At 44.5% G+C, this 26,772-nt stretch overlaps 1 protein-coding gene across 1 annotated transcript in view; it reads left to right on the top strand.

The window, feature by feature from the left end:
* LOC118400900 (neurocan core protein-like) overlaps positions 1–26,772 on the top strand; it is a 195,164-nt gene that overhangs the window by 139,697 nt on the left and 28,695 nt on the right. The window contains exon 11 of the mRNA XM_052529305.1: positions 12,497–12,610. Within this exon, the coding sequence (XP_052385265.1) occupies positions 12,497–12,610 (114 nt within the window). The remainder of the gene's footprint in view (positions 1–12,496; positions 12,611–26,772) is intronic.

Here is a 26,772-nt window from a genome sequence, read left to right as displayed (position 1 = left end):
GGAGAGACAATCAACAGCAACAAGACGACGCATGTTCCTCTGAAAGAAGCTAATTTATCCTTCAAATGTTAAATAGTAATAAAATATAGTCGGAGGAGACGGACGCCAATGAATTTCAATGCACTCTCAAACTATCATGAGGTTTTGTTGGCAGACGGCTGTATTTTGGATCCTCTCAGGGTACTGTTTGCAGGCTTGTGGCATTTTAAGTGGGCTGCCAGTATCGCCCCGTCGCGGCCCGCCGCATAGTCGATACACTTCACAGAATTTTAAGTGGCAGAAACAATCCTTGAGAACAGCTTTGTAATGATCCTTTTAAGATGCTGTCAAGTAAATTGTTATCATTAGGTGTCAAGGTCAACAAATGCAATCCAGAGATGTTGACTTGCTAAATGTGAAAGTGTTTTAGTTTTCATTCATGTGGCCGTATCAGTGTGAATGTTAACTGAGGTGGGTGATGGTTTCTTTGTTGTGGATGAGGGGTTATTTCCTGGGGGGGGGGGCTGATTGCCTCTAGATTACCTAGATGGATAGTAGAGACAGTAATGGCTTTCCTAGAACGTTGGTATGGTATAGTACTAGTGTCTGTGTTATGAATGGCCAACTGAGATAGATAGTGAAGTCACTGTGAGAGAGAGAGAGAGAGAGAGAGAGAGAGAGAGAGAGAGAGATTTGTAACCTGTTGCCACGAGAAAAGGGCAACCAGTGAAGAACAAACACCATTGTAAATACAACCCATATTTATGCTTATTTATTTTATCTTGTGTCCTTTAATTATTTGTACATTGTGTATATATATATATATATATATATATATATATATATAATATGACATTTGTAATGTCTTTACTGTTTTGAAACTGTTGTATGTGTAATGTTTACTGTTAATTTTTGTTGTTTTTCACTTTATATATTCACTTTGTATGTTGTCTACCTCACTTGCTTTGGCAATGTTAACACATGTTTCCCATGCCAATAAAGCCCTTGAATTGAATTGAATTGAATTGAGAGAGAGAGAGAGAGAGAGAGAGAGAGAGAGAGAGAGAGAGAGAGAGAGAGAGAGAGCAAAACACAGAGCAAACTAGAATGCTATTTGGCCCTACACAGAGAGTACACAGCGGCAGAATACCTGACCACTGTGACTGACCCAAAATTAAGGAAAGCTATGACTATGTACAGACTCGGTGAGCATAGCCTTGCTATTGAGAAAGGCCGCCGTAGGCAGACATGGCTCTCAAGAGAAGACAGGCTATGTGCTCACTGCCCACAAAATGAGGTGGAAACTGAGCTGCACTTCCTAACCTCCTGCCCAATGTTTGACCATATTAGAGATACATATTTCCCCCAGATCACACAGATCCACAAAGAATTCGAAAACAAATCCAATTTTGAAAAACTCCCATATCTACTGGGTGAAATTCCACAGTGTGCCATCACAGCAGCAAGATTTGTGACCCGTTGCCACGAGAAAAGGGCAACCAGTGAAGAACAAACACCATTGTAAATACAACCCATATCTATGCTTATTTATTTTATCTTGTGTCCTTTAACTATTTGTACATTGTATATATATATATATATATAATATGACATTTGTAATGTCTTTACTGTTTTGAAACTTCTGTATGTGTAATGTTTACTGTTCATTTTTGTTGTTTTTCACTTTATATATTCACTTTGTATGTTGACTACCTCACTTGCTTTGGCAATGTTAACACATGTTTCCCATGCCAATAAAGCCCTTGAATTGAATTGAATTGAGAGAGAGAAATGGTGGATGAGAGGGAGGGAGAGAGATAAATGGTGGATGAGAGGGAGGGAGAGAGAGAGAAATGGTGGATGAGAGGGAGGGCGAGAGAGAGAAATGGTGGGTGAGAAGGAGGGAGAGAGAGAGAGAAATGGTGGAGGAGAGGGAGGGAGAGAGAGAGAAATTGTGGATAAGAGGGAGGGAGGGAGAGAGAGAGAGAAATGGTGGATGAAAGGGAGGGAGGGAGAGAGAGAGAAATGGTGGATAAGAGGGAGGGAGGGAGGGAGGGGAGGGGGAGGGAGGGAGGGAGGGAGGGAGGGAGAGAGAGAGAGAGAGAGAGAGAAATGGTGGATGAAAGGGAGGGAGAGAGAGAGAAATGGTGGATAAGAGGGAGGGAGGGAGGGAGGGAGGGAGAGAGAGAGAGAGAGAGAGAGAGAAATGGTGGATGAAAGGGAGGGAGAGAGAGAGAAATGGTGGATGAGAGGGAGGGAGAGAGAGAGAGAAATGGTGGATGAGAGGGAGGGATTGAGAGAGAAATGGTGGATGAGAGGGAGGGAGAGAGAGTGAGAAATGGTAGATGAGAGGGAGGGAGAGAGAGAGAGAAATGGTGGATGAGAGGGCGGGAGAGAGAGAGTTACTGTATGTGAAATATGGCCTCCCTACTCTCCCCAGACCTCGGCCAATAATGAAGTGATGACATGGTCTCTGCACGGCGGTTGCGGTGCACTGCGTCTGAGACGTGTGTTGTGGTGGGGGGTTTTATTCCTACTCTTTGGAGGAATGGGGTTTCTGTGACTGCCATTGCTGCAAAGGGTGGGGGTTGGTGAGGGAGGATGTGTGTTTGTGTGTATGGTCGCTGCGCCAAACATCCTCAATGAACTTCTCTATCCCTGCATGGCAATTGGCGTCTGTCTGCCTTTGTCACATGACTTTACATGTTTCATCATTAAGACTTGAACCCAGACAGCAGCACAATTGTAGAGAAGGGAGAGAGAGTGTGTGGATGAGATAGAGATGGTAGAAGTTCAAATATAACCAAGGAACATGTTTAATGCCGGTCTCTGACTGAGAGAAAGTCCTTGGTCATGTCCTCCTGTAGCTCAGTTGGTAGAGCATGGCGCTTGTAACGCCAGGGTAGTGGGTTCAATTCCCGGGACCACCCATACGTAGAATGTATGCACACATGACTGTAAGTCGCTTTGGATAAAAGCGTCAGCTAAATGGCATATATTATTATATTATTATTATATTGATCCTTTCTTCGCCTCCTATCTTAGATTCTACTCTGTGGACTCTGACTCTGAGCCCAGTGGAGAAACCTGCTGGGAATCATTGGCGTGAAGATGTTGATTGAGTCTGAGATCTCATTTATAAAAGAGGGAGCTGTTTACTTTTTATTTGGCTCCGCGTTTACAAATTCCCCGGCTCGAATTGAAAGCATAAATCTTGCCGTGGTGAAGTGGGGTTAAAATCCTTGTTGTAACGAAAGCCCACGAGGGGGGTGGAGGGGGTTGATGGAGAACAGATATCATAAGTCCCACATGTCAGGCCAAGATTTACAGCTCTGTTGGTGATGGCACATCCGTCTTTTACAAGCCAATCACAAGACAAATAAACTCCTCTTCCTTTTGCCTTTTACAACTCAGAGTGGCCATGATGGGGGCTAGGAGACAGAAAACAGGCGCCTTCGGGCAATCAGCAGGCTGTCTTGTGATCTGCATGTGTTACGAGTTCATTTACCAGTCAGGTTTTTGAGTACTGCGAGTTGTATCGTAAGAGACGAAGAGTCGGAAGCTCTTTTTGCTCTTTCTAAAACAGCACAAAGGACAACGTTTTCTGGGCAATGTATCAAACTGAAAACTCAGGAAATTATTATTCTGTAACGCTCGTCGTCGTAAGGAAGAGTGGACCAAAGCGCAGCGTGGAAAGTGTTCATGATCTTTATTGTCAAGAATCACGAGAACAAAAATAATTTATACAAAGACAAAATGTTCCGTCAGGCACTGACACTAAACGGAAAACAACACCCCACAAAAACCCAAACGGGAAATGGCAACATATATATGATCCCCATTCAGAGACAATGATAGACAGCTGCCTCTGATTGGGAACTACACTAGGCAAAAACAACAAAGAAATAGAAAACATAGATTCTCCCACCCGAGTCACACCCTGACCTAACCAAACATAGAGAATAAATAAGGATCTCTAAGGTCAGGGCGTGAACACCTTCTCCTTTCCTATGTCATTAAGAGGTGTACAATGGGTATTTTGTTGTAACCTAGTGTGTAAATCACCCAAGGTGTGTTTGGTACCTACAGGCTACGTTTTCATCGTAGGGACTGTTAAACTGTATTTTGTGCAGAAGAAACATACTGTGGACAATTATGAGGAAATCTCAGATTTATCACACTGGACCTAAAATGTGTTGAATTTATAGAACCAACGGAGTGCTTCTGTGACGCCCTGTCCAGCCATCAGAGCCCTTCCCCCAGTGAGTATTCCTATACATTTCAGGACTTGCAAACAGACGATGATGAAGAGCTGCAGCCAATGCCCGTTGGACGAATGATCGCATCTCCTTGGAAACCAAACACCGATCAACAAAGACTTATCCTACCCAAACCGAAGAATCCTCTCAGAGGTCCTGCAGGAACGCACTGTTTGCATTCGAGACTAACTGAGTTCACAATACATCCCAGGCTGGGATCGGAGAAAGAACGAGTATTTCTGTCTGTAATAAAGCCCTTTTGTGGGGGAAAAGTCATTCTGATTGGCTGGTCCTGCCTCCCCAGTGAGTGGGCTGCCTTCAGGCTCACCAATGGTACCCCTGTTCAGTCATGTGAAATCCACAGATTAGTGCTTAATGAGTTCATTTAAATTTACTGATTTCCTTCGATGAACTGTAACTCTTTGAAATTGTTGCATGTTGCATTTAGATTTTTGTTCAGTTACTGTATATTGTTGACAGTATTAACACTATATTGGTTAATGATAACTACTGACATGATAACCCTTAATGGTGCCCCTCGTGGACTTGCCAAGTCTGCTCTCTCTCCTCTCTCTCGCTCTGGCAATTTCACACCCATCTCATCTGGGCTGAGACTGTACATTTGTCAATGGAACACCGGCCCAGTTTGTGTGGCTTCTCTCGCTCTCTCTCTCCCTCTCTCCCTTTCTTCTCTGCCAGCTGATGAACGAACTTCACAATCCTCCAACCGGGTGCTCTTTGGGTCCTTGGGAACAGAGCATAGCTTCTAGGCTTCCAGGACTGCCTGTGTTGTCCTTGGGAGGAAGCCAGAGAAGGCTGGGCAGCAGCCCCCCTCCACCGTCCACCACCTGCCCCGACTATAGTCTATGCCCAGTTAGCCAGCTGGGCTGGGTGGACACTGAGTGGCCACTGAATGGGCTCTCTGGCTGCTCTCTGCTCTCCCTTGTTATGTCTGCTGTGTCTGGAGCTGGAAGAGATGGAGGGGAGACACTCCAGAGGCCAGGCCCAGCAGTATGTTTATATTTCTGCTTTGTTATTGTTAAGAGTCGAATGCTGTACTGCATGCGCGTCAGATTGAGCTGAGCCAAGCCAAGTCTACTATGAAGGATTGTGCTATCACGGTACATTCTGCTCAGTGGTGGTCGGTGCCATTTAAGATGAGGGATGATAATTTTTTTTTTTCATGAGCATGGCCTTATTTCTATTACAGCATATTGGATGACAGTCATTTATATTCCATTCACCCAGCTCAATGTAACATCGACAGGTTTTTCAACAGAATCGGCGCAATAAATACACCTCTAATCACACACACAGTTCACTTTCATAGCAGCCACATAATAATACAAACAGCTTGTTGTATATATAATTCGTTCTCGCATCTATCTACGCGCTCTCCTCCTCTCACTTTTTCCCGTCACTTGTGGACTTCAGTGCACAACACATCAGCTGTCTGTGACAAGGCGGAAAAACATTCCAAGCCATATCATGATCACTAACCGCTACACACAGCCAACATCTTTGTCATGTCATAGTCAACATATCTACTAGAACTAAAGCATTAGTAAACCCACTACAATCATGCAGTGCAGAGTAGTCAGCAGCAAGCAGTTTAGCAGTTACAGTGGCAGGCCTTGACTTGAAAGAGTTCCAGTGTTGGATAGCCATAGCAAACTATGTTTAAACCAGATGTTTGAGTAGGCTAAACCAACTAGCTGTATTCGATGCTAGCTAAGAAAGTGAAAGTGAAAAAAAATATACTACGAAATATAGCTCTCTCTCTTGCTTCACCTTAATTTTGGAAAAATGAATTTGTCTAAAACGTTTCAACTATTGTCTTTCTCTTTCTTTTAGTCAACTACTCACCACATTTTATGCACTGCAGTGCTAGCTAGCTGTAGCTTATGCTTTCAGTACTAAATTAATTCTCTGATCCTTTGTTTGGGTGGACAACATGTCAGTTAATTTTGCAAGAGTTCTGATAGGTTGGAGGACGCCAGAAGTTGTCATAATTACTGTGTCAGTCTATGGAAGTGGCTGAGAACCATGAGCCTCCTAGGTTTTGTATTGAAGTCAATATACCCAGAGGAGGACAGAAGCTAGCTGTCCTCCGGCTACACCATGATGCTACCCTACAGAGTGCTGTTGAGGCTACTGTAGACCTTCATTGCAAAATAGTGTGTTGTTATAAATGATTTGGTGACAAATGAATATATTTAGTATATTTTTAACTGAAAAGGATAACTTTTTCATGAAAAATGAAATTCACTGAGGAGCCTCCACTGATTATTCTGCATAGTCAGCTGAATGAATAAAGGCTGTAAGAGTAGTCTAGGTCTGGAAGACAAGTAGAGGCCATCCACGTCGCTCCGGCCAAACGCCCTGCCCACTAGCACTTCTTATCCGCAAGGAGTCTGGATTTGTTTTCCTACCCGACGTCTGTTCCGAGGACGTTAGGGTAACAGTCCTACGTTAAAAGGGCTCAGATAATAAGCTGTTCCAAGGATGTGTGGACTTGAGGTCCCCACGTTGAAAGGACAAAGACCACCTACAGAACTAAGCCAACCTTAGAGAACCTAACAAAATTAGCATCGAATTTCAATGTGAAGTTGACGACCTACACCCCGGAAAGATGAATTTTGACTATCAGCCAGAATATAGCATGAGCTTAAAGTATGGCAACTTGGTATGAACTTTTAACTCTTATTCACTCCAGAAGTGATACCTCCTAGCCGTTGAGTTAGCAGCAGTCTCTAAACGTGGGCTAGGAGTGGATGGACAGAGTATCCATTCTACCACGCTCCAGTTCACCACTAGACATTCTTCAGAGGACCAGAGATCCATAAAGGACAAACCGGCCTTCCATCAACGATCAATCTACCGAAGCGCAGCTCAGAGTAAATATTTATTGCATTCTCATTTTTCAAACGGGTGGTTATTTAGAATGCATAAGATTCTGTATTTACGATAGCATAGCTTCTCCCTTTGTTACTCAGTCTTCCCGCTCTTTCACTCAAACCCAACCCCCTCTCTTTGTGTAACCAGCCGTCGTATCTGTTCCGTCCACCAGGGACGTTTTCTTTATGACATGATATGTCCATCAATGTATGATTAATTCTGTGTATATGATTAATTCTGGGTATAGTAGTTAGGTATTTAGTAAATAAATAATTAAACCCAATTTTGTATTGCTGATTCAACTTGTTAGCCGGGATTCGTGAAGATAACCAAGAATTTACCACTTTCAGATGAGACTTAACAAGGTGACGATTAAATATTGACTGCTATGGATGTAAAAGATTACTAGGTCTTTAAGAGTTTATTCGGAAGATAACAGCTCTATAAAAATTATTTTGTGGTGCCTCGACTTTCTAGTTAATTATCTACCTGGTTAGCTTAATCATGTAATATTAATTACAGAGAAATTATTTTATAGAATATCATGTCATATCACTTAATCCGGCATAGCCAAAGACACGACACATGTCTAGTGAGTATGCAGGCCATGGGGGAACTGGAACATTTTCAGCTTTTGTGTACAGATCCTTGCAACATGAGGAAGTGCATTATCATGCTGAAACATGAGGTGATGGAGGTGGATGAATGGCATGACAATGGGCCTCATGATCTCGTCACGGTATCTCTGTACATTCAAATTGCCATCAATAAAATGCAATTGTGTTCATTGTCCGTAGATTATGCCTGCCCATACCATAACCCTCCGCCACCATGGGGCAAACTGTTCACAACATTGACATCGGCAAACCGCTCACCCACACAACGCCATAAACCTGGTACGCGGTTGTGAGGCCAGTTGGACGTACTGCCAAATGATCTGAAACGACGTTGGCAGGACAATGGGTTTCTTATGGTAGAGAAATTAACATTCAGTTCTCTGGCAACAGCTCTGGTGGACATTCCTACAGTCAGCATGTCCATTGCATAATCCCTCAAAACTTGAAACATTTGTGGCATTGTGTTGTGACACAACTGTACATTTTAGAGTGACATTTTATTGTCCCCAGGACAAGGTGCACCTGTGTAATGATCATGATGTTTAATCAGCTTCTTGATATTCCACACTTGTAAAATGGATGGATTATCTTGACAATCTTTACATTTTGTGTTTATATTTTTGTACAGTGTACATAGGGCAGTCCCTAAGTTGCAGGGTAGAGTACCCGGTGGTAGCCGGTTATTGACAGTGACTGGGAGGCAGTGTAGGGTACTGGGCAGACTACTAGACGAAGGCGATCTAGTGGTGACTGTTTAACAGATGGTAGCTGGATGAACAGGCAGTGGCTCGGGTGGCTGAACTCCATGGTAATCTTCTTGGCCTTCCTGTAGATGTCCTGGAGGGCAGGTAGTGTGCCCCCGATGCGTTGGGCTGACCGCTCCAGCTCTGAGGTAGCAGACGTGCAATTGCCGTAGCAGGCGGTGATTGAGCTGTTGCACCTTCACCACGCTGTCGGTGTGAAGGGACCATTTCAGGACCTCAGTGATGTGCGCACCGAGGAACTTTTGGAGCTTCTGATCCTCTCCACTGCAGCTCCTTCGATGTAGACGGGGGCGTGCTCTATCTGCCGTCTCCTGTAGTCTACGATCAGCTACATCATTTTGTTGATGTTGAGGGGGTGTTTACTTTCCTGGCACAGCTCCACCAAGACACTCCTCCTCTCTGTCGGCTGTCTTGTTGCTGTTGGTAATCAGACCTACCACTGTTGTGTCGTTAGCAAACTTGATGATTGAGTTGGAGATGTTCATGGGTGAACAGAGAGTAAAGGAGGGCGCTGAGCATGCATCCCTATGTGTTGAGAATCAGTATGGCGGAGGTGTTGTTGACTACCTTCACCAGGTAGCTGGTACAGTCACATTGGGGATGACGTCGTCAATGCACTTATTGATGAAGCCGGTGACTGAGGTGCTATACTCCTCAATGCCATTGGATGAATCCCCGAACAACAGACAAAGCTTGTAAGCAGGAATCAGTAGGATATAATTATGGTCAGATTTTCCAAATGGAAGGCGAGGGAGAGCTTTGTATGCATCTCTGTGTGTGGAGTAAAGGTGGTCTAGAGTTTTTTTTCCTCTGGTTGCACATGTGACATGCTGGTATAAATGAGGTAAAACAGATTTTAAGTTTGCCTGCATTAAAGTCCCCGGCCACTAGGAGCACCACTTCTGGATGAGCATTTTCTTGTTTGCTTATGGCCTTATACTGTGCGTAAGTGCGTACTTAGTGCCAGCATCGGTTTGTGGTGGTAAATAGACAGCTACAAATAATATAGATGAGAACTCTCTTGGTTGATAGTGTGGTCTACAGCTTGTCATGAGGTATTATTCTACCTCAGGCGAGCAATATCTTGAGACCTCTTTAATATTAGACATCGTGCACCAGCAGTTATTGACAAATAGACACCCACTCTGTCCTGTCGATGCACGGAGAAGCAAGCCAGCTCTGTATTATCCGTGTCGTCGTTCAGCCACGTCTCAGTGAAACATAAGATATTACAGCTATTAATGTTTCGTTGGTCGGATAGTCTTCATCGTAGATTGTCCCATTTTTTTCCAATGATTGCACGTTGGCCAATAATACGGAGGGAAGTGGTGCTTTCCCTACTTGTCGGAAAATTCTTACAAGGCACCCCGCACTCCTCCCCCTTTTCCTCTGTCTTTTCTTCACGCTGATGACGGGGATTTGGGCCTTGTCATGACAAAGCAGTATATCCTTCGCTTCAGACTCATTAAGAACTTCTTCTTCTGCAATCCCGTTAACGGGATGATATGACAACAGCCAAATTCAAAACAACAGGAATCTCATGACTAAAATTCCTTAAACATACATCTTATAACGTTTTAAAGATAATCTTGTTTTTAATCCCACCACCGTGTCCGATTTCAAATAGGCTTTACAGTGAAAGCACCACAAACAATTATGTTAGGTCATCACCAAGCCAAAGAAAAACTTTGCCATTTTGCCATTTTTCCTGCCAAAGAGAGGAGTCACAAAAAGCACAAATAGAGATAAAAATTAATCACTAACCTTTGATGATCTTCGTCAGATGACACTCATAGGACTTCATGTTACACAATACATGTATGTGTTGTTTGAAAAAGTTCATATTTATATCAAAACATCTGAGTTTACATTGGCACGTTACGTTCACTAGTTCCAAAAACATCCAGTGATTTTGCATAGCCACATCGATTCAACAGAAATACTCATCATAAATGTAGATGATAATACAAGTTATACACATTGAATTATAGATATACCTCTCCTTAATGCAACCGCTGTGTCAGATTTAAAAATAAAAAAAGCAAACCATGCAATAATCTGAGACGGCGCTCAGAAAAATAATCAAATTAGCCGCCATGTTGGAGTCAACAGAAACCAGAAATCACATTATAAATATTCCCTTACCTTTGATGATCTTCATCCGAATGCACTCCCAGGAATCACAGTTCCACAGAAGATGCTTGATTTGTTCGATAATTTCTGTTATTCATGTCCAAGTAGCTACTTTTGTTAGCGCGTTATGTACACATATCCAAATGCTCGTGCATTACTTCGGACAGAAACTTCAAAAAGTTATATTACAGGTCGAAGAAACATTTCAAACTAAGTATAGAATCAATCAATAGAATGTTTTTATCATAAATCTTATAAATAAATTACCAACCAGAGAAATCCTTTGTGTCTAGAGGAGCAACATCAGGGCAATATCATGTGGAATGCTCATGACCAGGAAATGGCTCTCTGCCAGTAACCTGACTCATTCAGCTCTTATTCAGTCCCACAACACAATAGAAGCCTCATTCATTCATATCCCACTGTGAATTCAATAGGGCCTTGGTTGAAAATCGACCAACCTCAGATTTCTCACTTCTTGTTTGGATTTCTTTTCAGGTTTTTGCCTGTCATATGAGTTCTGTTATACTCACATACATCATTCAAACAGTTTTAGAAACTTCAGAGTGTTTCTATCCAATAATATAATAACAATATGCATATTTTAGCAACTGAGACTGAGGAGCAGGCCGTTTACTCTGGGCAACTCTGGGCACCTTTCATCCAAGCTACTCAATACTGCCCCTGCAGCCATAAGAAGTTAAAGAAAATATCTTTGTCCAGTTCGAGGTGAGTAATCGCTGTCCTTATGTCCAGAAGCTCTTTTCGGTCATAAGAGAAGGTAGCAGCAACATTATGTACAACATGAGTCACAGACAATGTGAAAAAAAAAATAGCACGGTTGGTTAGGAGCCCGTAAAACGGGAGCCATTCCCTCTGGCGCCATTATATATCAATGAGGATTCTTACAGACTCCGAGAACCATAAAAAACGTGATCGCTGTTTTACCACATACTCGTCTCCTTCCCCCTCGCCCGGGCCCCCAAGATACACTCAGATGTTCTGAGGGCAAAGGATGCTGGGACACCAGCTGTGGATTTAATGATTTTGCCCCCAGGCCTCAGATCAGAAGTGAGAGAAATATAATTCTGTCTCTACATAGAGAGGAGAGCCATGACCCCAAAACGCCTCCGCAAAGTGTGTGTGTGTGTGTGTCTGTGTGCGTGCGTGTGCGTGTGTATGCGTAAGTGTGCATGCTTTCCTGTTAAACTTTGAGTTTGTTCATCTGTATCATAGGCACCTGCAGCAATTTTACATAAATACAGTACTGTATGTGTCACTACAAATCTATACATATTCATTCTAGCATGATTGCGTGGGTGTAAATATCTAAATATCAAACAAATCCAACATCAAACTGCCTCCTCCCAGGATCCTCTCCCTGCCTGTGGAGCCTAGAACCTGTCCAGGTTTGACAGCAGAGTGTGAAGCACATCCTGCATGCGCATCACAATTAGCATCAAGCGCTCCACTGTTTCTCCGCCTACTTATTGATGGACTGCTGAGTCAATGCTTTTAATTACAACCACTCTAAACAGCTCAGATCTCTCCGAAAAGTTAGATCTCTGTTGCTTCTCTGGTCGGATGGGTAAGTGATAGTGGCAGGCAATTTGTGCCATGTCCTGTGACTCCGGTGTTGTAACTGATCCTGTCTCCTCGTGTGTCCTTGTCTCCTTGTGTCCCCTTGGTCGTATTCATTAGGTCATGCAACGCTTTCAAAAGTTTTGAAAAATAAAATGAGCATTTCTTATTAGATAAGCCAAGGTGGTCGCTCCCTGTTTCAGTCTGTTGTCTTTAGTTTGGTGCCTAATGAGCACGTCCCTTGTGTCTCCTTTTTACCTGACAGACATCGACGACTGCCAGTCCAACCCGTGTCAGAACGGAGGCACCTGCATCGATGAGATCAACTCCTTCGTGTGCCTGTGTCTGCCCAGCTACGGTGGAGCCACGTGTGAGAAAGGTAACGTTTTCATCACGTAACACCTCTGTCGCTAACCCACATCCCCGGGGAAAGGAGGAAGTGGTTGAAATGTATCAGTGCAGAAGCTTATGACAGAACACCTGTTCTCAGCTGGAGTCCCTCAAGGAGGAAGAATCCCTAGTGGGTATGAACGCAGCTACACCACTTCAAAATTATAAACGTTATTTTGCGCTTCCATTACATGAAAGCAGTCACATTGCCCTCAAACAGAATTGTCTGACAATCACAATACTAGACAGAGGTTTATTTAAAGCACTGAGAGAAATACAGAGTGAGAGTGGGAAAGGAGAGAGGGAGAGTAGGAAAGCTAGAGATGGACAAGGTGTGTGGAAAGAGGAATGGGGCCCAGAGAGAGGGTCCATAGCCCCTCCATTCCGAGCCCTACGCCACGTACCCCTGCCACAGCCACAGCACTCATACAGATGAGATATTGAAGAGGCTATGGACCCTGGCTTCTCCCTTCACATGTGATCTCACTCACTCACTCACTCACTCACTCACTCACTCACTCACTCACTCACTCACTCACTCACTCACTCACTCACTCACTCACTCACTCACTCACTCACTCACTGCTCTGATTCTGGGGGTTTTCCTCAATGTGTATGTGTCTGCCCAGCTACGTTGGAGCCACGTGTGAGAAAGGTAACGTTTTCATCACGTAACACCTCTGTCGCTAACCCACATCCCCGGGGAAAGGAGGAAGTGGTTGAAATGTATCAGTGCAGAAGCTTATGACAGAACACCTGTTCTCAGCTGCAGTCCCTCAAGGAGGAAGAATCCCTAGTGGGTATGAACGCAGCTACACCACTTCAAAATTATAAACGTTATTTTGCGCTTCCATTACATGAAAGCAAGTCTAGGAAAGATAGCCAGCCACATAGCCCTCAAACAGAATTGTCTGATAATCACAATACTTTAGAAGGTGGTTTCTTTGAAGCACTGACAGAAAGACAGAGTGATAAAGGAAAGAAATAAGGTGAGAAAAAATGTAAATAAATCAAAAGGTAGGGAGAATAAAGCTATACAAGTTGGTCCATAAATAGACCTGAACAGTGGACTAATGCATATTTACCACAGTAGAAGCCCAACGTCTGGTAACTGTATCCCAGCTCCCTCTTCCTGCAGAGCTCTTTCAGGGTAATGGGCCTTTACAAATCTAACGGCAGCGAGAGAGGGAAAGAAAGAAAGTGAAAGATGGGCAAGATGTGTGGAAAGAGGAAGGAAAGGAGGATAAGTCCCAGCCGAGAGAAAAACAAAAAAAAAAGGACAGTGGTGTGTGTGTGTGGAGCCTAGTCAGTTATGTGTGTGTGGAGACAAGTGCCAGTGAGGCGTAGAGGGTTGAGGCTCAGTGAGTGTGTGTGTGTCTGTGTGTGTGTGGAGCCTAGTCAGTTACGTGTGTGTGGAGATGGACAGACAAGTGCCAGTGAGGCGTAGAGGGTTGAGGCTCAGTGAGTGTGTGTGTGTCTGTGTGTGTGTGGAGCCTAGTCAGTTACGTGTGTGTGGAGATGGACAGACAAGTGCCAGTGAGGCGTAGAGGGTTGAGGCTCAGTGAGTGTGTGTGTGTCTGTGTGTGTGTAGAGCCTAGTCAGTTACGTGTGTGTGGAGACAAGTGCCAGTGAGGCGTAGAGGGTTGAGGCTCAGTGAGTGTGTGTGTGATTGCTATGCTAGAGCGAGACTGGCCTCTTCACCAGGACCTCCCCTCCAATCAGAGCCCTACGCCATGTGCCCCTCACCAGCCAGCCTGCCACACCAGAGCACTCATACAGATGAGCTATTGAAGAGGCGATGGACTCTGGCATACACACACACACACACACACTCTCTCTCTCTCTCTCTCTCTCTCTCTCTCTCTCTCTCTCTCTCTCTCTGTCTCTCTCTGTCTCTGTCTCTGTCTCTGTCTCTCTCTCTCTCTCTCTCTCACTCTCACTCTCACTCTCACTCCCACACTCATACTCACACTCACACTCACACTCACACTCACACTCACACTCACACTCACACTCACACACACACACACATACACACACTGCTCCGACTCTGGGTGTTTACCTCACGGTGCAGCGAGGACCCTGCTGTGTAGCTATCGTCATGGTTGACTTGGAGCAGCAGGCTTGAGAGGAGAGGAGAGGCTGTGGCTGCCATCCCTCTCTCGCCGCTTAATAAGACCACACATAAATGATTCAACCCTGAAGAGAGGAGATCGCAGCCCTCTCCTATTTGAATGTCATTCATAAGGAAAACCTTGAACCATGAGCATGGAACTAAGTGGACGAGAACTCTGACAGATACTTTACGATACTATAAAGAAGGCGCTAACGTTCTATAATGAAGTACTCAAGAATACTGAAAGGATCGTTTATAGTATTGCCTCTTTTGAGATGGTAATATCCCCTTTTAAATGTAAGGCAATCAATCTCTCTTTCACTGAAGTGCCTTAACCTAACTACCCCTATCAAGTTCATGTTCAGCCATGTCATTCTTCCCTGTAATACGATCCAAGGCCTGCTGCCTGTCCCCATCCCTTCATCCCAGCTCCTCTGGTCCTTTGATGCTCCTGCTTCCCTCCCCCTCCCTCCTCCTCCCCCTCTTCCAGGCCCTCCAGACAGTTTCCATGGAGACCACCGCAGGGAGTCATATAGATTCCTCCAAACTGGTTGTCCAATGACCATGTCACATCGCCGTGCAGTGCACAGCCCATCACAGATGGGAGAGAGACTGTTCATTGTACCTGTACTATACTCTACTGTATATACACTACATGACCAAAATATGTGGACACCTGCTCGTCAAACTTCTCATTCCAAAATCATGGGCATTAATATGGAGTTGCTACCCCCTTTTCTGCTACAACAGCCTCCACTCTTCTGGGAAGGCTTTCTACTAAATGTTGGAACATTGCTGCAGGGACTTGCTTCCACTCAGCCACGAGCATTAGTGAGGTCGGGCACTGATGTTGGGACAGGCCTGGCTCGCGGTCTGTGTTCCAATTGATCCCATAGGTGTTCGATGGGGTTGAGGTCAGGACTCTGTGCAAACCAGTCAAGTTCTTCCACACAGATCTCTACAAACCAGTTCTGTGTGTACCTCACTTTGTGCACAGGGGTATTGTTATGCTGAAACAAGAAAGGGCCTTCCCCAAACTGTTGCCACAAAGTTGAAAACACAGAATCATCTGGAACGTAATGTTATGCTATAGTGTTAAGATTTCCCTTCACTGGAACTGAAAAACAGCCCAGACCATTATTTCTAATCCACCATACTTTACAGTTGGCACTATGCATTCATTCTCCTGGCATCTGCCAAACCCAGATTTGTTTGTTGGACTGCCAGATGGTGAAGTGTGATTCATCACTCCAGAGAAAGTGTTTCCACTGCTCCAATAAGGGTGAGCTTTCACCACTCCAGCCGACGCTTGGCATTGTGCATGGTGATCTTAGGCAGCTCGGCCATGGAAACCCATTTCATGAAGCTCCCGATAAACAGTTCTTGTGCTGACATTGTTTCCAGAGGCAGTTTGGAACTCTGTAGTGTTTCAGCACTCGGCAGTCCCGTTCTGTGAGCTTGTGTGGCCTGCCACTTTGCGGCTGAGCCGTTGTTGCTCCTAGACATTTCCACTTCACAATAACAGGACTTACAATTTTACCAGCGCAGCTCTTGCAGGGCAGACATTTGACAAATCTACTCATTGGAAAGGTGGCATCCTATGACGGTGCCATGTTGAAAGTCACTGAGCTCTTTAGTAAGGCCATTCTACTGCCATTGTTTGTCTGTGGACATTGCATGGTTGTGTGCTTGATTTTATACACCTGTTAGCAACGGGTGAGGCTGAAATAGCCAAATCTACTAATTTGAAGGGGTGTCCAGATACTTTTGTATATATAGTGTAGCATATTGTATCACCGTCACATGGTGCTAGCCTTCTAAACTGGGACCTCATTATCAGTTCATACTGCAGATTCTCTACGTCTGTCTTTCTGTCTCAGTCCACCCTCTCTCTCTCGCTCTCAATCTTTTTTCTCTCTCTCTCCACTCTTTCTTTCTCATCCTCAAACCTTTTCATGTTTCCATCCTAAAGCAAAACCATTCCCACCCTTCTGTTTACTTCAAACCCCTCTCTCCCTCTCCCTCTCCCTCTCCCTCTCTCTCTCTCTCTCTCTCTCTCTCTCTCTCTCTCTCTCTTCTCCACAACAGCATCCTGCCAGAGGAAGTCCTGTTGTGCTGTCACAGCGAATCTGCCGTGTGTTAGCATTAGTCATGTCTTTATACATTAATAAAAGCCCTGTCACGATTCTCTGTCACAGAGTTTCATCTGTTCCCTGTGTACGGCAGTATAGTCTCTGGTCTGAGAGCTTTTGGTGCTATTGCGTGTTAACACGCACACACACAAATACTAGGCCTGCCCGCCCACACACACACACACACACACACACACACACACACACACACACACACACACACACACACACACACACACACACACACACACACACACACACACACACACACACACACACACACACACACACACACACACACTCACTGTGGATTCATGTTGCTCTCTATGCCCGCCATCCCAACTCCAAAGCTTCTCCCACTCACTGCTTACTTGAGCAGAAACTACACATGGAAGAAATCCTCCACATACAGACAACACCACCAGCAACAGGCTTTCTTCACTGGTGTTCCCTGTGATGGGAAAACTCACAATCCACACAACTCCTACCAACTAAGTTATTGTAGTACTGAAGTAATAGTTCTCAATAACATAAACAGAGTTTGAACAACAACCACATAAAGAGCATCCCAATCCCCAGGTAATAAATCGCAGCTCCCCCCAGAACAAATAAGTAGATCAATTGAAAAGAAAGCCTGTTAAAGTATTATGCTCCAGCTATTTAATCCCAGGGCTTGTCGTTGTGGACTGACATACTGCTGCCTTTATCGAGAATGCACACTCCTCACGTGCTGCTTTAACTCGGAGTAGCTGGTGGCAGTGATTAATGCCAGGCTAACGGTATTGTAGAGAGAAGGAGAGGAGGACTTAAACACCAACGCTAAAACTAAACACTCGCGTCTGTAGAAAGAAGCCTGGAAAATAAATATGTATTCCTACCTCTCTGTTTCTCTCTCGGTCTCTCTCTATTTCCCTCTTCCTGTCTCTCTATTTCCCTCTTCCTGTCTCTCTATTTCCCTCTTCCTGTCTCTCTATTTCCCTCTTCCTGTCTCTCTATTTCCCTCTTCCTGTCTCTCTATTTCCCTATTCCTGTCTCTCTACTTCCCTCTTCCTGTCTCTCTATTTCCCTCTTCCTGTCCCTCTATTTCCCTCTTCCTGTCTCTCTATTTCCCTCTTCCTGTCTCTCTACTTCCCTCTTCCTGTCTCTCTACTTCCATCTTCCTGTCTCTCTACTTCCCTATTCCTGTCTCTCTATTTCCCTCTTCCTGTCTCTCTATTTCCCTCTTCCTGTCTCTCTATTTCCCTCTTCCTGTCTCTCTATTTCCCTCTTCCTGTCTCTCTACTTCCCTCTTCCTGTCTCTCTATTTCCCTCTTCCTGTCTCTCTACTTCCCTCTTCCTGTCTCTCTACTTCCCTCTTCCTGTCTATCTACTTCCCTCTTCCTGTCTCTCTACTTCCCTCTTCCTGTCTCTCTACTTCCCTCTTCCTGTCTCTCTACTTCCCTCTTCCTGTCTCTCTATTTCCCTCTTCCTGTCTCTCTATTTCCCTCTTCCTGTCTCTCTATTTCCCTCTTCCTGTCTCTCTATTTCCCTCTTCCTGTCTCTCTACTTCCCTCTTCCTGTCTCTCTACTTCCCTCTCCATTTCCTTCTTTATGTTTCTTCTTCCACTTCTTCTTTGTCGCCGTCTTCCCCTCTCTCGCTATCTCCCCCCTCTCTCACGCTCTCTCTCTCTCATTCTCTTGTTTCTCTTTTAATTCAGTCCTTGCCAACCCGATAGCTATATTGTACATACTGCACATACTACAGGTAACTGCCATAAATAATGGAAACACTTGAGTAAATTAGGGATATAAAGTATATTGAAAGCTGGTGCTCCCACACAGGTGTGGTTCCTGAGTTAATTAAGCAATTAACATCCCATCATGCTTAGGGTCATGTAAAAAAAATCTGGGCAGGACATTATTTTGGCTGCCATGTCTATGCCCCCATCGGATGACAATGTCCCCATCCACAGGGAACGAGTGGTCATGGTTTGATGAGCATGAAAAACCGTCTTACAGTAGTCACCAGATCTCAACCCAATTGAACACTTATGGAAGATTCTGGAGCAGCGCTTGAGAGAGCATTTTCCACCACCATCAACAAAACTAATCCTCCAATAGAGTTCCAGATATTTGTAGAATCTATGCCAAGATGCATTGAAGCTGTTCTGGCTCGTGGTGCCCCAACACCCTATTGAGACACTTTATGTGGGTGTTTCTTTTATTTTGGCATTTACCTGTATATTTCCATGACCCATTTGTGTTGTACTGTATTCGGCTCATAAAGCAGACTTGTGTGTAACTCCCTGTGTGCAGATGCTTTATGCATCATATATTTATAGCAGCAGTTTATGACACACTGTAATCAGAGAGTAGGGCTTAGGTACTGTAAGCAGCTTTTAGATAGCAGCTACTTTACACTACTTTACAGTCTGTATTGCTTTGATGACTGCAACTAAAAAAAAGTGTTAACTGTAGCCATTTATTTCCCTTTATAGTTTACACCAGTCTCAACGTCAACAGTGAAGCGGCGACTCCAGGATGCTGGCCTTCTAGGCAGAGTTCCACTGTCCAGTGTCTGTGTTCTCTTGCCCATCTTAATCTTTTATTTTTATTGGGCAGTCTGAGATATGGCTTTTTCTTTGCAACTCTGCCTAGAAGGCCAGCATCCCGGGGTCGCCTCTTCACTGTTGACGTTGAGACTGGTGTTTTGTGCGTACTATTTAAGGAAGCTGCCAGTTGAGGACTCGAATGTACTTGTCCTCTTGCTCAGTTGTGCACCGGGGCCTCCCACTCCTCTATTCTCCTCTATTCAGAAATGCTGATGCTCCAGATACTCAACTAGTCTAAAGAAGGCCAGTTTTATTGCTTCATTCGTCAGCAAAACCGTTTTCAGCTGCGCTAACATAATTGCAAAATGGTTTTCTGATCAATTAGCCTTTTAAAATGATCAATTAGCCTTTTAAAATTATTAACTTGGATTAGCTAACATAAAATGTCATTGAAACACAGGAGTGATGGCTGCTAATAATGGGCTAATAGTCATTTACAAATGAACGATGTCTACGCTGTATTTCTGATCTATTTGACGTTATTTTAATAGACAAAAAATGTGCTTTTCTTTAAAAAACAAGGACATTTCTAAGTGACCCCAACATTTTGAACGGTAGTGTGTGTATACAGTTGAAGTCGGAAGTTTACATACACTTAGGTTGGAGTCATTAAAACTTGTTTTTCAACCACAAATTTCTTGTTGACAAGCTATAGTTTGGCAAGTCGGTTAGGACATTATGTTGACTGTGCCTTTAAACAGCCATGGAAAAATCCAGAAAATGAAGGCATAGCTTTAGAAGCTTCTGATAGGCTAATTGACATCATTTGAGTCAATTGGAGGTCTACCTGTGGATGTATTTCAAGGCCTACCTTCAAACTCAGTGCCTCTTTGCATGGGAAAATCGAAGAAATCAGCCAAGACCTGAGAAAAAAATTGTAGACCTCCACAAATCTGGTTCATCCTTGGGAGCAATTTCCAAATGCCTGAGGGTACCACGTTCATCTGGGAATGTAATGAAATAAATTAAAGCTTAAATAAATCAGCTAATATTATTGTGACATTTCACATTCTTAAAATAAAGTGGTGATCCTAACTGACCTAGAACAGGGCATTTTTACTTGGACTAAATGTCAGTAATTGTGAATAACTGAGTTTAAATGTATTTGGCTAAGGTATGTAAACTTCCAACTTCAACTCTCTATATATTCATTTTTTGTTTGACATAAAAGACTGTAAAAACACCAGGAAATCAGCTCCAAGTCATTTGAGAAAGTATTTGAGAAAGTAATTGAGAAAGTAATTTGAGATATAAGAATTCTGTTCCCAAGTATTCCCACGCATAATAGACACGTGATCGTATACAAATGTAAGCAGGGTTTGGAATGATTATGTTTTAGTCAAACATTATATCTGTTTGTGGTCTTCTTGTGGCCAATTTGCAGTCTACAAATGATTTGTAACATCCGCTCAACAACAAAAAAATCGGCCTGCAGCTGAATCTATACTGAACAAAAATATAAACGCAACATTTAAAGTGTTGGTCCAATGTTTCATGAACTGAAATAAAAGATCACATACATTTTCCTTATGCACAAAAAGCTTACTTAGCTCAAATGTTGTGCACAAATTTGTTTACATCCCTTTTAGTGATTATTTCTACTTTGCCAAGGTATTCCATCCACCTGACCGGAGTGGCATATTAAGAAGCTGATTAAACAGCATGATCGTTACACAGGTGCACCTTGTGCTGGGGACAATAAAAGGCCACTCTAAAATGTGCAGTTTTGTCACACAACACAATGCCACAGATGTCTCAAGTTTTGAGGAAGCATGCAATTGGCACGCTGACTGCAGGAATGTCCACCAGAGCTGTTGAATCGAATGTTGATTTCTCTACGATGAGCCACCTCCAACGTTGTTTCAGAGTTTGGCAATACGTCCAACTGGCCTCACATAACCACGCCAGCCCAGGACCTCCCATGTCGCAAGGATCTGTACACAATTCCAGGAAGCCTGCATACCAAACATTTCACCCATTGAGCACGTTTGGGATGCTCTGGAATGAGATGTACGACAGTATGTTACAGTTCCCATCCATATCCAGCATCTTCACACAGCCAGTCTGTTCTTATTATTTTGTGACTTCACTTGAAGTGACTGACCTTCATGTCTTAGAGTAATGATAGACTGTCGTTTTGTCTTTGCTTATTTGAGCTGTTCTTGCCATAATATGGACTTGGTGTTTTACCAAATAGGGCTGTGTTCTGTATACCACTCCTACCTTGTCACAACACAACTGATTGGCTCAAATGTATTAAGGAAAGAAATTCCACAAATGAACGTTTAACAAGGCACACGTGTTAATTGAAATGCTTTCCAGGTGACCACGTGGAATGCCAAGCGTGTGTAAAGTTGTCATCGAGTGTGGCTTCTTTGAAGAATGTCAAATATAAAATACGTTTTGATTAGTTTAACACTTTTTTGGTTACTACATGATTCTATGTGTAGTGACACATGATGTGTTATTTAATAGTGTTGATGTCTTCACTATTATTCTACAATGTAGAAAATAGTATTAAAAATACAGAAAAGCCCTTGAATGAGTAAGTCCAAACTTTAGACTGGTCCTGTACATCTGAGTTGTTTGAGTAAGAGACAGAAGAGAGATGCTGTTTTATGCAGTATTGTGTTTTAAGACAGGCATCTCCAGGGTCAGCCTGGAGCCGTTGAGCCGCTGTGGGTCCTGTCTAAACCACGACTCGGCATAAACCACAAGGAAAGCCAGCAAATTGATCTTCCTTTGGGTATTTATCGAGGCGATTAATGCTAATGAAGATTTGTGTTACAATAAAACACGTCGAGAGGGACACGTACCGGGGCTCGGAGCAGAAGGCGGGCGGATCGAGTGGGCTTCAAGTCTTTCCCGTCTCTCTTAATCCTGCCAGTGCTCGTCCTCGCTCTGAGCACGATCCACCTCACTGGGGGCCTCGCATCTGCGGGAGCCGCACGGCGCCAGGAAAATTATCACTAAGTTTTCAGGCAACTTGGCAGGGACGAGTCAAACAGAATAATGAAACGCTGTCAAACGACTGACTCCAGCTCTCAGCCCATATGCTATTGTCTCTGTTTGCCAAGTCTGTTCTGGGGGAAAATGAAAGCCCATCTTGTCATTGTGTGGCAGGATAGGAATCTGTGTTGAATGTCATTCAAGGTGCTTAATTAGGGACGTGTTCCAGGAGCAATCCCCTTCATCTCCTCTAGGACTGTGTGGCAGAGGGAGCGAGTCCTAGCTTTGGAAAGCACTGCTTCCTTTTCTCTTTCTATCTCTCCCAGGCAATCCCAACACCCACACACACAATCTCTCTCTCTCTCACATATTCACACACACACACACACACACACACACACACACACACACACACACACACACACACACACACACACACACACACACACACACACACACACACACACACACACACACACACACACACACACAGGCATGTTATGTTCTTCTATCCTCATGGGACCTAAAATACATTTCCATTCTAAATCCTATTATCCCCAACCCTGATCTTAACCCGTACCATAACTTTAACCTTAACCCAAACCTGGAACTCCTAACCCGAAATCTAATCACTAACCCCTTACCCTAACTCTAATTGTAACCCTAAGCCTAAACCTAACCCCTAAACTTAAAATAGCCTTTGTCTCCACAAGGAAGAATTTTCCTTGTTTTACTATTCTTGTGTGGGATTTTTGGTCCCCACAAGGATATAAGAACCTGCCTGCCTGCCTGCCTGCCTGCCTGCCTGCCTGCCTGCCTGCCTGCCTGTTTGTCTGTCTGCACACACGCACACACACACACACACACACACACACACACCTATAACCTCCCTTGCATATAACTGACAGCCTCCCAGGATTAGCCCCTATAGACAGAGCGCTAGCATGGAGCCATTAGACTAGGTGCTGTGGTGATCCAGTATGTGCCGGCTAAGAGGCACAACTGTTAGACAGAGTGTTGGGGTCCTGGCCTCCTCTTCTCTAATGGTCTCCCCAGTGTACCCTGGGCCTGTAAACAGAGGCTCTGAGCTTTCTAGTGCCGATGGGCGTCCTGGCAGGCCCACCAATAACAGAGCTGCACTGCTGATGGCCTGAACACCCAGCAGCTCATTTCAGTATAGGGAGCTAGTTACAGCTACATACAGTAGATACTACCAGGCCTATGTTTATATGTGTGTGGTGTGTTATCCCTCTATCCCACTCATTCCCCTCTGCTCACATCCACAGTCCACATACTGTACATATACAGCAGGTCTGTAAAGGTGTGTGTGTGTGTGTGTGTGTGTGTGTGTGTGTGTGTGTGTGTGTGTGTGTGTGTGTGTGTGTGTGTGTGTGTGTGTGTGTGTGTGTGTGTGTGTGTGTGTGTGTGTGTGTGTGTGTGTGTGTGTGTGTGTGTGTGTGTGTGTGTGTGTGTCCTCCCTCTGTCTCCAGCTCTATGCCAGCAGCTTTGGGGGTAAATGTCACGTCTCCAGGTAATTAGGTGGAATGAGGCAGGCAGGCATCAGAGAGCATTAGTAATGTCCAATCTTCACCCATTAGATTGATGGTAATGCTCACCCGATTAGACTCCTCATCACAGAGCTGTAATAACCATAATAACCCCCCATCCTATCCTCCATTTAGACATTCTCACTAAAAGCAAAGGGTGTCTCTGTGAGAGTGTGGAAGGCTCTCTCCGACTCTGGGTGGCCTCGTTTAAATGGCAAAGAGCTGTCAGTCATTAAAGCGAGTGTCACAGGGAGAGGGAGAGGGGAAGAGGGAGAGAGAGAGGGGAGGTGAAAGGCAGCACACACACAGCGTTTCATCATCAGAGGTCTCAAAAAGCCACGGCGCACAAATATCACATGGTGAAGTGGATAAACGACCCAATCACTCAGCTGGAAGCGTTTGGCCTTTTATTTCCCTAACTGATGCTCATTCCCTGCTCTCTGAATATTAATGGAAGAAATGTGCTTCAGTCCAAACAAAAAATAAAAACTTGAAGTAAGGCATTAATATCAGGCATTGAGACTTCTGTCGGTGGAGGAAATCAGTTGAGATCTGTGAGCAGACCCGTATCTGTGTTGGCTTCCTTCTGGGTCAGGCTGTCTGTCTGCACACGTATGGTTCCTTCTGGGTCAGGCTGTCTGTCTGTCGGTTCTGTCTGTCTGTGTGCACAGGCATGGTTCCTTTCTTTCTGCAATATTGATAGTCTGGGTGAAATCGTCTAATGAGCAGTAGATATCACACCAAAGGAACTGATCAATAATGTTGCCGTGGGTGTATTAGTGTGTGTGTGTATGTATGTGTGTGTGCGTGTGTGTGGGTGTCTGACTGTGCGTGTGAGTGTGAGTGTGAGTGTGAGTGTGAGTGTGTGTGTGTGTGTGTGTGTGTGTGTGTGTGTGTGTGTGTGTGTGTGTGTGTGTGTGTGTGTGTGTGTGTGTGTGTGTGTGTGTGTGTGTGTGTGTGTGTGAGTGTGTGTGTGAGTGTGAGTGTGTGTGTGTGTGTGTGTGTGTGAGTGTGTCAGTGCCGCAGGCTCTTTCCTCTCAGGCTGTTGGATTAAGCTGCTCTGTGCGCCTCCTTCACACCACTGGCCTCTTTCATGGCAGCTCCCAGGAGGCCTGGCTGGTAAAGGCCCAACAGTGGGCAGCCCATGCCTTACATGCTGTCTGGGCATGGTGCCAGATGCAGCCTACGGTGTGTGTGTGTGTGTGTGTGCGCGCCCCTACATAGCCCCCCAGTGTCTCCCTTCTCTCTGTTTCTGTAGATAACAACCCGACGCAGGCCATGTTGGACACGCTCCCGACCCCAACACAATATACCAACCACCGACTCTTTTTACTCGAGAGTCATGATTCGTTTTTTTCTGAGGGACTCGTTCATTTTAGTCATTGGTTTGACCTGCTAGTGCTGGCCGCAATGAGTCCTACAGCAGAACGAATACACACTCCTCTGGCTCAGCGGCTCCGGAGACGTGCTCCGACCACCTACTCTCTGTCATATACACACAGGAAAGTAGATCATGAGCATAGAGAAACAAAAGACATGTTTATAATGGATAAATGATCGCAGGGTGCAAGAATGACCGCAGTGAATTGATGATTGAATATTATGGACACAGCTTTGTACAACCGAAGCTCTGGCCAAAGGCTACGCGTTAGTTTCTTCTCCGCAATGAGAGCAAACGACAGAGCGGCGAGAAGAACATGCATTCTGTCATCGTTCACAACCTGGTCCGGTTGCGGCCACAACTCCTTTCAAATGTATCAAGAAATAGGCTTATTTGAATGCCTAGCAATCAACAAATGTACACTGTTTAAACACACATTTACAAGTCTCAGTCTCAAATAACAGCTCCAATAAGCCTCCTATGGTGAACGACGTGAACGAGAGGCTCGTAGAGCCATGACTCTTTTGAGTTTTTCAGTTCATTGTTAGCCGATACGGGTTCCCGCATGCTCAGAGCATTACAGACTCAAATGAACATTACAGACTCTAAATATTTGTTATTTTGACTGAACGAGTCGGAAAGATCAGAGTCAGTAAACATAGCCAAACTTCCCAGTACTACTTCATCTTTCCCAACTGGTTGGAAATATAGTTTATATAGCTTATAGCTTATAGCTCATATTATACAGCTTGGCTACAAAAAAACAACTAGGTCACTGTTGCAAAACAGGCTTTGTTTTCAATGTCTACCTGGCTCAATAAAAGGACATTTGGAGAATAGTACACCTCCCTACATCATACTGTTCAATGCAATCGTGTGGAACAGAGGAGTATTATTTGATGATGAAAAGCTCCTTGGGCAGCAGAGACTGTGTGAGCTGACGGTAGCTGTGGAGGGAACCGAGATCTAGCCATCTTCTCTCTCCGTGACATCTGGATGGTACTGCAACATCCCTGAGGTTTACAGCTCAATGATTTTCCCATTATCTCTCACCTCTGCTCCGCCTTATTCATCCAATGAGTGAAAATGGGCCTCGTACACAGGCACTGCTGTTGGGAAATACGAGAGTGTGATGAACGAATGTGTGTCCAATTGCCATAGAGTGTTGAAGTGAACAGCCAAACTTCCCCCCGCCCGCCACATTGAGTCACACACAAACACACACACTGTAGCCCAGTGAGTGAGTACGTTATCTTGGAACCTTCTGGGAGCAGAAGGGAGAGATTAGAGTCTGCAGCTCTGCAGATGTGTTCACATCACACAGGCCTCCACAGAGTGTGTTTTGCACGTGCGGGCGTGTGTGTGGGTGGGTGTGTGTGGGTGTGTGTGTGTGTGTGTGTGTGTGTGTGTGCGTGCGTGCGTGAGTGAGTGCATG

The sequence above is a fragment of the Oncorhynchus keta genome, chromosome 1 (genome assembly GCF_023373465.1).
Source record: "Oncorhynchus keta strain PuntledgeMale-10-30-2019 chromosome 1, Oket_V2, whole genome shotgun sequence".
Classification (NCBI taxonomy): domain Eukaryota; kingdom Metazoa; phylum Chordata; class Actinopteri; order Salmoniformes; family Salmonidae; genus Oncorhynchus; species Oncorhynchus keta.
This window is presented reverse-complemented; position numbering and strand designations above follow the sequence as displayed.